Source organism: Aphis gossypii, chromosome 3 (genome assembly GCF_020184175.1).
Source record: "Aphis gossypii isolate Hap1 chromosome 3, ASM2018417v2, whole genome shotgun sequence".
In the NCBI taxonomy this organism is placed as follows: Eukaryota; Metazoa; Arthropoda; class Insecta; order Hemiptera; family Aphididae; genus Aphis; species Aphis gossypii.
The window spans coordinates 19,585,464-19,602,734 of NC_065532.1; the positions used below are offsets into that span (position 1 = coordinate 19,585,464).

The window sequence follows — 17,271 nt, forward strand, 5'->3', positions numbered from 1 at the left end:
AATAGTAAAGTAAATTTTATTTTCAATAATATGCGAGTAGTCTATAATATTACTCGCGAGCCACATGCAGCTCTCGTCATAATCAGATGTGGGTCGAGTTTTATTTATAAAATCAAAATTTACTTATTATCATTATGAATTTTAATTTTTTTGATAGATAAGCATTTATAAAAATTTATCATATTTTATAAAATGTATTTTGTCATAATGTTATAAACATTTGGGCTCTTACCATAATTGTATTTGTCCATATGGCTCGCAACCAAGTTCATGTTGGCCACTACTGTTATAGAATATAGACTATAGTAATATTTCATAATTGTCATAATATTATGTATTATAATTAATAAATCAAAACTAGCAAACTAATACTAACTGTTAACCTTAATCATAATTAAATAAGTCTTCAACATTACACAACTCGTTTACAAAATACGTAAATAAATTATTATTGATATATTATTATTATTTAAAAATAATAATAATAATACATAATTCATAAAACTGATGAATATTATATAAAGTTTCAGCATATTTTTTAATTACACGGTTAGGTTATCTTATTTAAAATATAATATATTCAAAATGTAATATTCCATTACATTATTAAATTATACTTATATATTGGTTGATAGAAATTTTTGTTCTGATACCATTTATTATTAAATGTCATAACTTGTGTCGTTAATGATGAACATATAATGTTATTAACAGAACAATAAACATATCATTATGCATTAGTGAAGTTAAAGAAAAATTACCTTAGACATTATTCTTATACTGAAATGTCAATGTTTTGTTGAAAAAATAAACAATTTATTGAGACAATACAAATTTTACAGAAATTAAGAAATAATATCCTACTGTTCTATCTATATAGTCAAAATATAGAAGACAACTACAAAAACATATAGAATATGATCATGGCTGAAGTGATATCTACACAATTGTATTCACTCATTACACTATTCAATAAAAAAAAAAAAAAAAAAAAAATTAAACTATTTGAATACAATTAAAAATTGGTTACTTATTCGAAAGACCAGGTGTTTAAGAAAAAAAATTTATTCTGTTATGTTACAATGGATTGTAAACAGCATTATATACGAATATCTAATGGTAGGTACCTAAACACAGTTACTCACTGACAGTCGAAATTAAAAAAGCTGTTTTTAAATTTGATTCTATATAGTTCAAACCAAAAATATATAGTATCATACGTTTCTGGTTTAATAGACAGGCCATATTATTATACTTGAAAATTCTCCAGAAAACGTATAGGAGGCAGGTAACTCCCTAATGTAATTTAACGAACCACTTGCCGTCGTTATGGTATCATATGCAACAGTATTATATTTTGAAATGACAACAGACAAGAGTTATGAGACTAATTAAAAACGTTTGCAACGTTTGTGCTGGTATTAAATTTACAAGTTTTGTTTTATTATTTTAATTGAAGAACTTAATTTTCCATCGAAATTTGTACAAACACGTTTTAGTTGTTTTACACGAATTTTTAGCAACTCTCAACCCGTTCCCATATCAAAGTATGTAATACAGTCTACATTGCAGTATTATTGATTGCATTGTCTTTCCGTAAGTATCCCAACTGGAATGTGTTATAAATTATAACGAATTCGTTAAATATTAACTTAAGTTAAATCCTGACCTCTCGATGCTTTTGCATTATCCTTAGCGACTCATGAATATTTTCAATAAAATAAATGTATAATGAGGATTAATAATACAGTAACTGTGTATAAGTGATCGTGTGTTACAACTTAAAAGAGTATTTCGCGTAAACGTACTTATATTTATAGTAAAAATAATACATATAGGAATAAGCATTGGGTACATTAAAATATTGAAACAGAACATTTTAATCGTAAGAATAATAATCATAATGATAGATTATATTACCATAGTTCATGGCCTAAAATGAACGTAATATTTTAGAACTCTTATTGAGTTTTAGAAAAACGTAATCATAATATTTCAGACTTTTATAATAATAGCAATAATTGGTCATACATGACATTAATTAGGTACCTCGTATTATAAAATTAAAGCATATTAACTATAAAGCAAAATATCGTGTTCAAAATAATGTTTTCACTGAACATTTCGAAATTAAAGGAAATTTTACAAGTTCGTGACTTACATGATATCGCATAATATCGTGATGATCGTATCAAACGAATGTTATTATAATTACAAAAAAATATACGTTTTTAACTTATTTTAATCAGGTATCTAAAAAATCAGTTGTATAACTTGACAGTAATAATGTTGATTTCGAATTTTATCATTTTCCGTTCCTAATACTTACTTATAAATAAATATTCACGTATATATTCTAAACTTCGAAACTAAAACTATGGAAAACACTAATACAACCATTGAATATATTTATATTTTTTTAATATATAATTTCAAGTGTAAGATTATTTAAATTTTATAATTAAAAATCAAATTATTTTTAATTGTGTTTAATGATTAGTTATTTGTATTTTATACCTATTTATATGGATTTCATAAAATATTAAAAATTAGAAAATAAATACTAACTATAAACATACAAAAAATTATTTGTAATTGTATTCATGGTTTAAATTATAAACTTGACTATAGTTAAGCTTTTTTGAGGTAATTTACTATTTTATGCAAGTATATAATACTTAATCCTTGAAGTACTTTAAAAAGTTACAAAAAGTATATTTTGTAGTTAATACTACAATGACATTTAAGATTAATTGTTTTTTAAACATACATATATTTTTATTTTTATAAGCATTATAAATAAAAAAAAAACATTTTAGTATTAAGATGCGATAATTAATACTAACATAGACATACAGATAAGTAAAAACATACCTAGGTTGTGCATTTCAAAAAATGTAAATAAACATTATTTTCAATAAACTAATGTATTGAATAAAATTGGACTTTGTTGATAAAAATAGTAAAATGAATGCTCTTTGTAACTGATCAAAGATCATCATTGTAAACCCTAGACGACAAAACATATCGTTGTTTGTGTTATCGTAAAACCGTCGTTTAAATATACTAAATATAATATATAAATAACGATAACAATTTTCTAAGCACCATAGCTGTCCAGTGTCCACATTCAATTTAAATGACAACATTTTCATTATTTTAAAATATCTTTATGATATTTAATACAATTTGTAAATAAATAAAATATATTACACCTATAATTAATAGCTGTATTAAGTGTGTATTAACTTACTGTAATTATGTATAACGTTTTTAACTATTTAATACACCGTATTTACTATTTGCTACTTAATTTTCTCGTCTTCACTTAACATGACAAAAATGTGTAGTTATAAGTAGGTACTTATAACATGAAACTAACTCAAAGCTATTATATAAATAAAGCCAATACTCATAAATTATTATTCACTGTTAAGGATTTTGTATTTTTACTTGATCTGTAATCAATAATAGTAAACATTGTAATATAATTTAAATATTAATTTATTTGTTATCATATTGTTGGTCGATCATTCTGTTGGCCAATTCTTGTAAAGCCTGTCTAAAAACTTCTATGCTAACTTTGTCGTCGATACCATCACATGCGTAAGCATTATCCCAGGCAATATTAAAAATTTCATTTGGTAAGTTCACTCCAATGTCTTGAAACAGTTTTTTCATTACATCTTTACTGCGACCCTATATACAATATACATATAAATATAATATATTTACAATATAATGATAATACATAGGGAAAAATACGATTAATTACAACTTCATATTGTTAACTGTAATTATTTCATTAAATAATATTTACTATATAAAAGTCTCTGTAAGTTAATCCATAATTTGAAAATATTGTCGGGTTCAACAATGTTTTTACATTCGTTTCAGACCCAAAACAATCCAAATAAATTAAGGCTTTTGGTTTAACAGATGTATAGTCGTTGAGGTCTGAAAACGAAATTGTATAAAATCACTAATAAATATTCTGTACATGTGTATTATTTTACAATACTTTTATTTAATTGAATGCTACGAGACAGTGTGTTGCCATAATCGTTTTTATACGTCGGAATAAATCTGTCGATATCTGTATGATCATCGTTGTTTGAAACCGTTGAAAACATTACATTTGGGTCGAGTAAATCCAGAAATAAATTATATCTGACATTGTTGTTACTAATGGCATTAATAGAATGTAAGGCAAGATCGAACAATTTTTTTTCAGGCTTGATTTTATGTTGGTAACAGATTTTATACACTTGTTCCAGTGGCAGCCATCCCGTGCATTCCTAAGCATTTCAAATTTGTTGTATAACACGTCCTCTCAAACTTCGTAAAATACATTTCATAGTGTTTTACCAAAATAAAACGTATTTTATTGCAACGACCAAAGATATAAAATCTTACACCATATTCCTAGATACTGTAGATATTTATTAATTTAGTTCATGTAATATTGAAGCTTAATGTATTTAAACTTAAAGTGTGTGTAGTGTATTACTGCATTATTTGTTATGTACGTAAGCGAGTAAGCCATGACCTCAGAATTTACAGAAACATTATTAGTTTTTTAATTGTTTAAATTTGCACTGCAGACGTCCATCACATTAAAAAATATATATACAATGATATATACATTTACAATCGTTTGTTATTGTCGTATTTTATATAATTGAATCAAATTTAAATAATAATAATTATAATTAAAAGTGCACAGCAACGTGAATACTGAATACCTTATCAAACAATTTGAACTTTTCATGCAATTCTTTTAAATCGTATTTTTTTTCTTTGATATAATGTTTTAATCTACTGACTGTCGATGAATAGTCGATACGCTCAAATTCTTTTTTGTCTGGTTCGTTTCCGGTTAAAATGTCTTGTGCTCTTAAATACGATCTGCCTATGAATTTTCCTTGACGGTTGTCGATGTACGGATACCGGCACTGCGTATTCTCTTTACTTTTAATGTTTATTGATAATGTATTTTAAAATGCTACGCTTTTTTTTTTTATTAAATTAATATACTTTTATATCATACCTTTCCAATAATTTACTAATATAATCAGTGAGCACATTTTTATTTTCACTTGACGATTTAGTTTCAACATTATTTTTAAACCACACACCCGCTGGTAACCATTTTAGAGATTTACCATACCGATAATCTGGATCAAAACTGTTATTATACCTAAATCATTTCATAAATAAACAAACTAACTTCTGTTACAAAATTTCATTAGCACTAACTTTCGATTTAACTGTTCGCCAATTCCATATGAGTGATGAGAAACTTTATATAAATCTGTTTCTTTTTTATCATCATTATCATTTTTTTGAAATATTTTGTTTGGAAAAATCACATCGCCGGCAGATAATTTACCTGTAATAAAAATAATTGCAAAATTATGATTATTTGTTATTTATAAACAAAAAAAAATCTAATACTCTTTGTTATAACGCCATATGTTGTATTTTTGTCTAAGTGGTCGGGTAGTAATGGATCGTTGAATTTTTTCTTTTGAACTATTGGATCATAATTAGGAGGACACTATAATATATACATTATATACATTAATGAATATAAAATGACCCTTTAAAAAATAGATATTTAAACAAAGCTCACGCGTATAGTTGCATCTGGCTCTAAGCACTTTGCTCGTAACTCTGAAAAATTCGAATCTCGAATATCATCTATACTAAATGGTTTCATCTTTCATATTTTCAAAACTAAAAAAAATTTAGTTCATGAAATATGTTGCTTAGCGATTTTCAAATATTATAGAACATAAATAATCCAGGCTAATCAGAACCTTAACAGATGTTATTCAGATTATCGAATATTTCAAATTATATTGATTCATAAATAATGAATTTTTTTTTAATTTTATTATTAAAATAATATCAACAATATATATGCTAAAGGTAGCATAATAAGTTAATCAGATGATATGAACAAATGAAAAAACTAAAAATGTTTGTATAAAAAAAAATTGTTTATTTGTACTAATATTTAATGATATTTGTTTAATTTTAAAGTTTATGAAATAATGCTTTCCAAGTAATACAAACAAATATAGAAAATATTATCTGTTGATAATAATTCAAGTTTAAAAGTAAGGTACTTTTATCAACTTTAATTTTGTTTAATTAAGTAACATCTTTTTAACTTTGTTATTACTTCTATAAATTAAAATTATATCTGAAATCAAATTTATTAGTATACTACACTATTACCTAACATTTAAAAATTATTTATCTACTTATATTTCTATTAAGTGTTAGACTTAAAGTATTATATCAATAAAATATCTACTATAGATATTAAGTATAATTCAATGTAATTTAAAAGTGTATGTGAAATATATTTTATTAGGTAATTCAAATAGTAATATATTTGTTATTCAAATAATAAAAAATTTAATTGTATTTTTCAATTTTTTCTAATGTTTCCCTGAAGGTATTGAGGTTATCTGTCGCCATATTATATCGCCTTCCTTAGCAGGAAAGTAAGAGTAATATATTCTTTTGAAATCCTTATTAAACTTATTCTTGTAGTGTATCGTTTTAAATGTAGGATACATTTCTCTTGTATTTTTTAACGCCAGTTCCTTAAATCTCTTTGTATAACTATTTTTAATCTCGTTAATTTTTTTTAACGCCATTTTTTTTCTATCCCACGTCAATTTAAAGCAGATCTCTTGATTACTGAATGGACTTTGTGGAATAGATAATTTGTCCATGATCTTGGACCTCGGAGATTTCCACAACCTTTTTGAAGACTCTAATAATTTAGCTAAAAATATTGTAAAATATAATATACATATTTATTTTAACATTCACAAACACGGTCTTACCTTCTTGTTTTTCTGTAAGATGACTACTGTTAATATTTAATCGTGACTTGTACCAATATCTAATGGTATCTAATTTAATTATACATGGCAAACGTGCAATCGGATCGCCCAATATAGCTAAGAAATCTAACACTGTCTACATGTAACATATTATTCAAATAATTTATATAATATTATGTACCTACTCAAAATATGTACTACAAAATAACAACCTTTAGCTTTTTCCACTTTGGCAGTTTGTGCATATTTTCAAGAATTTCATCATAAATGTGCTTTTTTTGCTATAATAAAATTTCATATAATTTCAATTATCTCATTTTTCATTTTTTTCAATGATAATGATAATTATTGATAAGAGTAATTATAAAATATACACATCAACAATAATAATATTAACGTAATGGTTAAATTTTTTTTTATATAGGTACTTAGTATATAACTATTTTTTGTCCTACGTATTACATTGAAGAACCATTGATTAGAGTAACACATTAAACGAACAAATATTATAAATACCATAATTTTTTTGTACGTGTCAGACTGATCAATAGCTTCATTTTTTAGTGATTTTACTGATTCACGTTTCTTAGAAGTGTTATCAGGATTTAAAATATTTAATATTGAATTGCTAGTCTTATATAAATCTAATTCAACCGATACTTTTGGTATACTATTCATTGATTCCGGACTTCTATGTTTAATTTCGTTTTCGTTTATCATTCTAAAAACAGAAATTTCAAAAATATATTGATCTAATTTAAAGTTGTATTAAATTAACTCATTGGAACTAAGATTTTGTTTATTGTATTGTTGTGACATTTTTGTACCAATAGAATGCAATCGATAATCTGGAAAAACATTTTTTTTATAACTGAACATTCTTATCATTGAGTCTTCAATTCTCGATTGATTATTCATGATATTAGACACTGACGATTTTTCAAGAATCTGTGATATTTTTTCTGTAGGATTACCATAGTCAATATTAGCATATCTTCCAAAAAAACATTGCTTAAAGTTAAAATCAGTTTTAAATAGAACATTTTCATCATATTCATTGTCTTCTTTTAAAAATGAAAAATCTTCATCTTCAATTGTTTCTTCTGGTTCCGATTCTTCATTCACTTCTTCATATTCAATATAATGAAATGGAATTGACTTTTTAAGACGAATAAGTTGTGTTGAATTTAAATATTCGCTATTATATGAACTGTAATCGCTAAAACTTAATATATCTGATATAGTACTCGGAATGACAGTTCCAAATTCATCATGATTAGATTTTTCCTGTTTTTGATTTGAAAAATCAAATGGCTCAGTTTTGGACAAATGTTTGTCATTTTCAGTTATGACTATCTTATTATTTGTGATATCGTCGTAAGTCTTTGAATCATTTTTGCTTAAAAAATCCTTATTACTACTTACATTATTTGGAATTTTCAAAGTAACTACAAAAATAACATAATCATTAATAGTAAAACATAATGTAACTTATTTAACATATTATTATTTTAATAATAAAATTATACACCACATTCTAATTCTTCTATGGTTTTATTTTCTTCCATTTCTTTTTTTACAACACCTTTGTCATATTTTTTATTTTCAAAATAAGTATTTAATGGAATTTTAATAAATAATTTATCTAAAGGGTGCATTGATGGATCAATGTTTTTCATTTTCTGTTCTATATTATGGATTATAATATCCTAGAAAAAAAATGGTAATGATGACGGCTACCTACTAACTACTTACTATAATATTACAGAAGAATAGAGTACAGAAATATATGAAATTCAACCTGATTTTTTTTTCTTTCATAAATCATATTTTCTCTTACTTTATGTTTTTTATTTTGAGATATTACATTTAAATTGTTTGATTGTAGTTTTTGATTTTTGTTGCATGATTTTTCATATATATTTAGTGGCTCTAAATAGTGTAGTAAATACTTTATAGCCATTTATAGGTGATATATATACAATACATATACATATATATATTGAAACATGTATAGTTTACTAAATAAAGTATTAGTAAACACATTACACAAACTATTAATAAAACTACCAACGTTTTTTTTCTATCATATGATCACCCAAGCAATAGTCAAGTTTCATAAATAAACTTGGTAGTCCTATATGCACAATCCCTGATATTAAAAGGCATTCTTCAGTAGTATATTTCATTGGATCTGTTAAATAAATAATTTTCAATAGAAAGTATATAGATTAAATAATCTATTACAAACCAGTTTTTTTTGAAATATGATTTATTTTTTTACATATATATTCTTTAATTTTTTGTAAAAAATCAATCGAATACAATTTGCTATATAAAATAGCATTTTTTGCTACTTTATGGGGTATTTTTGTTTGAATTCCCAATTCTTTAAGAACTTGTCTCACTCTTTTAGTATCATTATTATTGAAATCATTTTCTATGTGATTTTGAAGACCGTCAATAATATTCATCTAAATCAAATATTTTGAAAGAATACATTAACAAATAAATTAACTCTGTAGTCTAATTCGAACCTAAGTAAATCAGCAGCTAAAACCATTAATTATTTAAATATATTTTAGAAAAAATTATAGCAATATAATAATATTTTTTAATATTTTTAAAATATTTACGTCATTACTCATTATATTTTACTCATATAAATACAAAAACAATACTTATAAACACGTAATTTACCTTTACTTAAGAAACTGAAAATACCTAAGCAGTTCAAAAAATTGTGAGTATAGTAGGTATAACTGATTTTAAGTATTTCTTAATACTATTCAAAAAAATATAAATGTGCATTTATATTTCTTATCTAACCTGATAGATGGTTAACTCTTGATACCACGGAGGTCCAGCTATTTCACTTTTTAGTACTTTATTCGTTACATAATCTATTGAGCATAATAGCAATTACGATTAAAACCTTTCATATAATTTACACACTGCGATGTTTTCAAAATTTTCACTTACCTAGATCTTTATAAAAGTCCCTCGAACTTTTCATTATTTTATTATGTGTAGTAGTTATTCGTTTCTTTTGTATCCCCTCTTCTAAAACATTAGTCGTCGTCGTGACCTTCCCTTTACATGTTTTCGAGTAACTAAATTCATTGAAAGAGGAAAATAGCATCAAATGTATAATAATAAAATAAAATCATGTTTTCGTGAATGAATCGGCCAGACCTTTCGTGTTCCATTTACAAACGATATTAATTTAATGATATTTTCTAATATAAAAATGTTTATTACGAATTGAATTTTGTAATAATCAATGATTATTATTGCAAGTACTTCAATAACTTCAGATATGTATTAAATTTATTAATAACGCATATACTTAATTAAAAATCTAATATATAAAGTAATTCTCAAACTATACTATTATAAACAATCCCGTGTCCATAACACGCAATAATGCCTAGCTGGTGAACTGTTTATTCTAGTTATTCTAGCTCTCGATCGTATACAATAATAATATTAATATTATTACGATTTTATATTATATCACATTCGTCAATGATACGGTTTGAATTAATTATTAAAAAAAAAAAAAAAAAAAACAATAATAAATAAACACGCTGCGCATATCGTAATGGAAACAAATAGAAGACAACACAATATGACATCAACAACTAACAAGTATGTCTGCGATTCTGTAATATTATTAGGCATATAATGTTATATAATATTGTATTTCAATAATATACATGGAATCTGAAGTTTTACACGACGCGTAAAAGAAAGAACCTATGTTTTGTGTTTTACACGCGGACACACGTAACGCGCGCCGAAACGTATCCCGTGGCTTACTCATGGATTGCGCTGACTCGACGGCGGCATTGAACAAAATTACAGTGTTAAGTGGTCCCCCATACAGTATCCGTACGCACTGTGTATAATGTTTACGCGTACAAAAAAAAAAAAAAAAGCGACGGCGCGGCGTACGTAGGAGACGGTTTAGAATGTTGTCCGATTGTTATAATATTCCGTTTTTTATTATTATTATTGTTGGTGGGGTACCATCGGGTAACGCGTCCTGTATCAATATAGCGACTTGTTTAGTGCCCACCGCAGCCGACGTCCGTTTCAGTCGTGCGGGGAGTACCGTGATACTAACCGCGATCGTGTGTGTGTGCGTGAGCGTGTATTCGATGTGCTCATTCTGAACCGCCTACAGTGAGTATACATTTCAATTTTCTATATGTACCTAAATAAACGAAGTTTGGGCGTACGATATTCACAGTTATGATGGTCGCGTAAAATATATCTCGTATTATGTACTAGCTAGAAATGAGATATGGGTAGTCGAGGGCGAAATATTTGTAAGAAAATGGTAAAAACTAGAATTTAAACGTAAAATCGACTAAATAGGTAAAGGTAACAGTTTTATTTTTAATTGTACTGTTTGAATGATTTGACATAGTTAAAATCAAATTATTCATCGCATACCACGGGCGTAGGTTGTAAAATATGAAAAATCGAGTAAAATTTTACTAAAAAATTAACAGTTAATAGCTAAAGGAACGTGCACAATTATATGCATCGTTAATATATCTGTATGGAAATGTTTGATTAAATTAACTAATTTAAACAATCTGTTTTATTACCTATTTCGTTGTTTTTAGTTGAAAATATTTTTTACGATCGAAATCATAAATATTAGTGGGTATACATTTTTAGATACGAATAAGTATTTCTATAATTGTGATTTATTTATGAAGCTAATAATTATTTAGGTTTTTAGAAGTAAAAAGTATTATTTTATGTAGTCACCTATTTTTTTTATACACGTAGATTAACAGATTAATATTATTTTATCTTCTTAACTTTAAAATAAACTAATTATCCAATATATTTTGAACACATAAATAAATGTTTTGACTACTAAAGATGCCAACTAACAAATTATTATTAGTTTAAATAAACATAAATGCATACTTTACATTTTATAAAAATGTAAAAGTATACTTCATAATCTTAATAAATAAATAAAATGTGCAATATTTTTTTAGAACTAATATCAATATTTTTTTAATGATTAATTTTTAATAACTGTCAATATTATTTGTAATTGATCTTGTCTTCAATTTTATCACAGAAAGCAGTGGCTACACTATACTTAATTTATCGTTTTTTCTTTTCAAATTATTTCATACCGTTTACATCAAACATAAAAATATTTATGTTTTAAAATAATATAAAGTATCATAATTTTGAAGTTAATATATAGTAACTAAATAAAAAAACGTTATAGGCTAGAGTTATTGCAAACTGTTAAAAAAAAGCTATTCAATCTATATTTTATGACGTAATGTATAGGTACCTAATAATCCGAATACGTCTGTAGTAATTTATAAAGAACGTTTCATTGCATCATATTTTGTATTAATTTTTTGTAATAATTAATAAGACTAATGCTAAAAAAAAACAACGAACAAACATAATAATAATAATAAATAAATAAATAAATATGCATTTATCGTTATAAAATGTTAATGAATACCTAAAATTATATATTTTGTAGTTTTCATTAAAATATACCTAAAGTCAATACATTGATGTGCGTACATTTTAAATTAGTTAAATATTAACATTATTTGTAATATATTATGATGAATCGATTATTAGTTTATTGTGTCCGTTATAGCATTGGAATATATTTCCATGGATACAAATGGGAAATGAAATGATTGTCATTATGTCATATGGCTATAATTGAGTCCTAAGGGCAATTATTATTATAGTAATTTTATTCTCGCCTACTAATTTGTATACACGTAAAATTAGATTGGTTTAGGTACTATTTATATTCGTTTCATCATTATATCATGAAATATACATTGCTATTTTCCTGTATTAACTACTACGCTTAATAATTTAAAACTCATTTATAGTTTACCTATGGTGTCCTGTGCCTGTCATTTTGATTGTCCTGGAAAAAAATATTATCTATGAGGTCACATTAAAACAGGTATATTTCAGCGATTATTTTATCGATAAAAATTAAGTATAATGTACTCATATAATAATGTTTCTATACTTTTATAGGTGTGAACATTTTTAACTGAAAATGGAGGACGTCGAATTAAACAATGTGTGTTTAACTGGATCAAACGATCAACTTCTCAAAGCGGTTCAATCAAAAGATTTAGAGTTATTCAAAAAACTCCTAGAAATAGGGTTGGGAAATTCATCTATAAATTTGGATAATATATTTGATGAACCTTATCATGGCACAATATTAGATATATGTTGTATATCAACGGGTAGATCAGAATTTGCTAAAATACTATTATCGGTAGGAGTAGACGTAAACGTTATCAACAAAAATCGGAAAAAAGCTCCGATACATTTAGCGGCTGCGAACGGATGTAAAGATGCATTATATGTATTATTAGAACATCCCCCAACCAATATAAATTTATTAGATAGTGATGGAAATTCAGCCTTACACCTTGCAGCGAAAGCTGGAAATGTAGAATGCACAGAATTACTATTAAACTCAAATAACATAAAAGCAAATCAATTGAATAGGAAAGGCTTTACCCCAGCATACATGGCAGCTGTTTCAAAAAACAAAAATGATGAATTAATGATGGCATTTATTACGTAAGTAGAACAACGTATCTATATGGTACGTACAAATATTCTCTTATAACTTATTCTATGAATTTTTTTTTTCTAGATGTCCAAAAGTTGACTTGGATATATTTATTTGGGATAAATCATTGAGAAGTGTAATAAATGAAAAATATCCACATCTCAAGGAAGAAATTCCACCAGAAGGTACACGCAATATTACGGATCAATGCGATAACCCCTTCGTATACCTCTACTCAAATGATATAGAAGGATTTATTTCACATATAACTTCCACAAAACTTCTTGACCTTAACAACCACGATGGAAGGCACACTTATCTCCAATATGCATGTGATTTTGGTTTACCTAAAGTTGTTCAAGTTTTACTCAATCTTGACGTAGATCCAAATGGTATATGTCCATCTAATACTAAATATGCAATTTTTATTGCTTCGTTTAGAGGTTTTGCAGATATCATACAAATGTTTTTGGATAGTAAAAAATGTATATGCTATCAAACAAATAACGGCTCAGCACTCCTTGAAGTAATTAAAGGTTCTGATGAAAACCACAACTCATTAGATGTAAATACTGATTTATGTGATCATGATAGGTCATTTAAAATATTACTAAGAAAAAGTGAAACCAGTCCTTTTGAACTTGATATCAATCAATCTGATGACAAAGGTAATACATGTCTACATTACGCAGCAAAAATAGGAGATCGAGATTCCATATTGTCGTTATTAGAAAAAGGTGCTTATATAGGAAAAAGAAACGTACTTGGAGATCCACCACTTGCTGATATCAATCCTAAAATATTAGAATCTCATTTGAACAAATGTGTAAAAACAAATGGAAAATCTCCAAAAGATATAAACTACGAGATTATATGTTCATACAACTTTTTATGCCCGCCAAAAGTTTACAAACAGAAAGATATTGATAATTATCAGACACAATTGGAAGGCCAAGAGTACATTCCAGAAAATATCCCAGAAACCGATCCATTGTTGTATATAAGTGAAGTTCCAGAACTTAGACCTCTTCTAAAACATCCTGTATTAACTAGCTTCCTCCATTTAAAATGGTTCGCCATAAAAAGATATTATAAAGTAAATTTAGCGTTTTATATAGGATTCTGGGCACTTTTAACCATTTACACTCTGTTGACTTTTAAAATAGAGATTCAAAATAGCAACTTGTCACTCACACAAGATAATGTTACAGAGTTTTCCACGAACAATGTACCATATAGTAGTGACACAGCTGTTTATTTGTGGGTTATGGTTTTGGGATTCCTTATTGCTTTAATATTTCGTGAATTATTCCAGTTGATCTCATCTCCGATTACATATATAATGAGCTTGGAAAATTGGTTGGAAATAAGTCTTATCATTTTGACTTCGTTTTTATTGTTGTGTGAAATGTCTTGTATATCGAATAGAAACCAAATATCTGCTATTGTTATTTTACTTTCTTGGGGTGAACTTATACTTCTCGTCGGTAGACATCCAGCTCTTGCTACCCACTTAGAAATGTTTAAGCGTGTTACTAAAAACTTTTTACAATTTCTCATATGGTACTCGATATTAATAATAGCATTTGCACTGAGTTTTTACATGTTATTTAGAAATGATGCAGACACCGATAATAAATTTAACGATCCCAGTTCTGCGACTTTCAAAACTATTGTTATGTTGACAGGAGAATTTGATACATTTGGTTCACTGCCTTTTAGTTTACATCCAATAGTCAGTCATGCATTATTTCTTTTATTTATATTTCTTATAGCCATTGTATTAGTAAATCTTTTGAATGGTCTTGCTGTGAGTGATACCCAAGCAATTAGAGCTGATGCGGAAATCGTCGCTCACGTTTCCCGGGTTAAACTCATTCATTATTTTGAAAAAATGGCTGTAGGAGACCCATTTTCGTGGTTTCATAAAGCTCAAAACCAAATAAGTAATTTTGGATACAATATCCCTTCGTTATGTACAAGACGGTTTTATCTAAAAATAAGATTATTCCCAGATGCTCTACAAGATTCAGAAATAAAAATTTTAACTAATCAGAGAAATTTTGTCGACTTTGGGTCATCTGCGAAAAAAAGTCAAATAGGGTGTATTGCAAACTGTCAAGGTTATTATCTTGAAAAAGAAATTGTAAATGAGGCTAAATCAGTAATTAAATTTAATTCAGAAGGAACGGAAAAAAATTGTACAGAAATTCTTGATATTTTTATTGAGAAATTTAATACGGTAGAAAAACAAATGGAAGAAATAAAAAAAATGTTAAACGCACTAAATACAAAAAGTGAAGTAGACTCGATATCTTCGTCAAATAATTTTTCTGTGATAACTGGATCAAATAAAAGCTAAAAAAATTATTTCTTATTTTTTTAATGATTCACGTATTACATAATTTGCGGTCGGCCAAAATTACAGTTAACATTTTAACTTTTAATTTATACAATTTCCGTTACACATTAAACATTAAATTATTACATTTATATTCATAACTTATGCAATTATCACATGTTAAACAATTTTAAAAAAAATTTATTTGATTCATTCATTTTAATATTAAATTATTGTAAAACACTGTTTTTTTTTTAATTAGCTTGTTTATAATTTTGGTGACAATACAATACGTTTTCATTATTTTTATATTTTCTACCTGTTTAAATCATATTTATCTATCTTAAATTAATAATTTAACTATCATAAAAACTTTAACTATTATAGAATTTAACTTTTAATTAACTATAACTTTTTTTTTATATATTTTTATGAGAGCAAAATCCTTGCATTTTAATAATTGTGTGTAATTATAGTTATTCTAAACTGTGATTAATGTTGTTAACTTATTTATAATATATTTATTAATTATATACCTTTTTATTATTTATTGTTATTAGGTATACTCTTAAAATGTCGTATAATTTTATGTTATTCGTTAACTGCTAAGTGCAATTTTATATTTTTAACTTTGAATGTTGATTTTATCTTATGATTGTTTATATTCTTGCTGTTCAATAATATTATACTAAATATCATGTTTACTTAATACAAGTAAAAATATATACTGGTAAGATTGAAAAAATGTAAGTATTTTATTATAAATCGTAATTCTAAAAATAGATAAAGAAATACTTATTATTTATTTTATATTGGTTTAATTTATATATTTTTAAATTTAGTTTTAATATGTTTAATTTAAAATTTAACACTACCAAGTTCTAACTGTCAATTACTAATAATAAATACATACAATTCAACAATGTATTTTAATTTTTTATAACAAAAACGTATTTGAAGCGTTTTAATTCCTGACTGATATTAAAAACATAATATACTTTTAACAAAATTTTAGATAAATATTGATTTATTTATAATCATTATACTATTTATAAATTAATATAGGTAATAAATTCTTAAAATTTTGGTTAATGATAAGTATTGATAACATTTGCCAAAAGAAAGAACAATGGAAGCCTGTTTGCTGTATAGTTGTTGGTGTCGAGTGTTCCTTAACATTGAGTAAGTCACTGTAATTAATGTATTTAATTTGATTTAAATAATCATATTAATAATTTTGAGTGGAGGCGATTTGTCAGTCTATATTTTTAATAATATATTATTGTAATATTATATTGCTATTTATACTGTCTTACTTATTTTTTTTTTTTAAATAATAATTCAATAAATTAAACTAATTTTTTTCTAAAAACAAATCACATGACTGTACTACATAATAACTACCTATTATGATATATAATTTCATTTTGTAAAAAAAATTAAAACGGAAA

General features: G+C 25.6%; 3 protein-coding genes across 5 annotated transcripts; 1 reads left to right on the top strand and 2 right to left on the bottom strand.

The window, feature by feature from the left end:
* Positions 1-3,408: 3,408 nt before the first annotated feature.
* LOC114126376 (EF-hand domain-containing family member B-like) lies at positions 3,409-5,818 on the bottom strand. Its single transcript, XM_027990315.2, has 8 exons — positions 5,636-5,818; positions 5,458-5,560; positions 5,260-5,392; positions 5,051-5,200; positions 4,746-4,971; positions 4,022-4,298; positions 3,821-3,957; positions 3,409-3,699 (listed from the first exon to the last, which is right to left on the bottom strand). Exons 1-8 carry the CDS (start codon positions 5,720-5,722, stop codon positions 3,505-3,507), a joined length of 1,308 nt encoding a protein of 435 aa, XP_027846116.2. The 5' UTR covers positions 5,723-5,818; the 3' UTR covers positions 3,409-3,504.
* A 535-nt stretch (positions 5,819-6,353) lies between these two features.
* LOC114126342 (uncharacterized) lies at positions 6,354-10,500 on the bottom strand. 2 transcript variants are annotated; one of them, XM_050203523.1, is made up of 10 exons: positions 10,258-10,500; positions 9,849-9,979; positions 9,696-9,769; positions 9,118-9,340; positions 8,941-9,060; positions 7,645-8,314; positions 7,383-7,587; positions 7,079-7,147; positions 6,867-7,002; positions 6,354-6,805 (listed from the first exon to the last, which is right to left on the bottom strand). In XM_050203523.1, exons 2-10 carry the CDS (start codon positions 9,880-9,882, stop codon positions 6,453-6,455), a joined length of 1,884 nt encoding a protein of 627 aa, XP_050059480.1. In that variant the 5' UTR covers positions 9,883-9,979; positions 10,258-10,500; the 3' UTR covers positions 6,354-6,452. The 2 variants fall into 2 exon arrangements, with proteins under 2 accessions (XP_050059480.1, XP_050059479.1); XM_050203522.1 differs by lacking the exon at positions 10,258-10,500 and adding an exon at positions 10,062-10,250.
* Positions 10,501-10,915: 415 nt separating this feature from the next.
* On the top strand, positions 10,916-16,198 carry LOC114126375 (transient receptor potential cation channel protein painless). 2 transcript variants are annotated; one of them, XM_027990314.2, is made up of 4 exons: positions 10,916-11,054; positions 12,773-12,849; positions 12,927-13,487; positions 13,564-16,198. In XM_027990314.2, exons 3-4 carry the CDS (start codon positions 12,949-12,951, stop codon positions 15,839-15,841), a joined length of 2,817 nt encoding a protein of 938 aa, XP_027846115.2. In that variant the 5' UTR covers positions 10,916-11,054; positions 12,773-12,849; positions 12,927-12,948; the 3' UTR covers positions 15,842-16,198. The 2 variants fall into 2 exon arrangements, with proteins under 2 accessions (XP_027846115.2, XP_050059478.1); XM_050203521.1 differs by lacking the exon at positions 10,916-11,054 and adding an exon at positions 11,084-11,211.
* The last annotated feature ends 1,073 nt before the right edge of the window (positions 16,199-17,271 follow it).

Coding starts and splice junctions, on each gene's coding strand:
- LOC114126376 (XM_027990315.2), bottom strand. CDS start 5,722: ATGAAACCATTTAGTATAGATGATATTCGAGATTCGAATTTTTCAGAG. Junction 5,393..5,457: donor ATATGGCGTTATAACAAAGA/GTATTAGATTTT, acceptor TTTTTATTACAG/GTAAATTATCTGCCGGCGAT. Junction 4,299..4,745: donor AGTTCAAATTGTTTGATAAG/GTATTCAGTATT, acceptor TGAAATGCTTAG/GAATGCACGGGATGGCTGCC.
- LOC114126342 (XM_050203522.1), bottom strand. Junction 9,061..9,117: donor TCATATTTCAAAAAAAACTG/GTTTGTAATAGA, acceptor TTTATTTAACAG/ATCCAATGAAATATACTACT. Junction 8,315..8,940: donor TCATATGATAGAAAAAAAAC/GTTGGTAGTTTT, acceptor TTATTTTTGTAG/TTACTTTGAAAATTCCAAAT.
- LOC114126375 (XM_027990314.2), top strand. CDS start 12,949: ATGGAGGACGTCGAATTAAACAATGTGTGTTTAACTGGATCAAACGAT. Junction 13,488..13,563: donor TTAATGATGGCATTTATTAC/GTAAGTAGAACA, acceptor TTTTTTTTCTAG/ATGTCCAAAAGTTGACTTGG.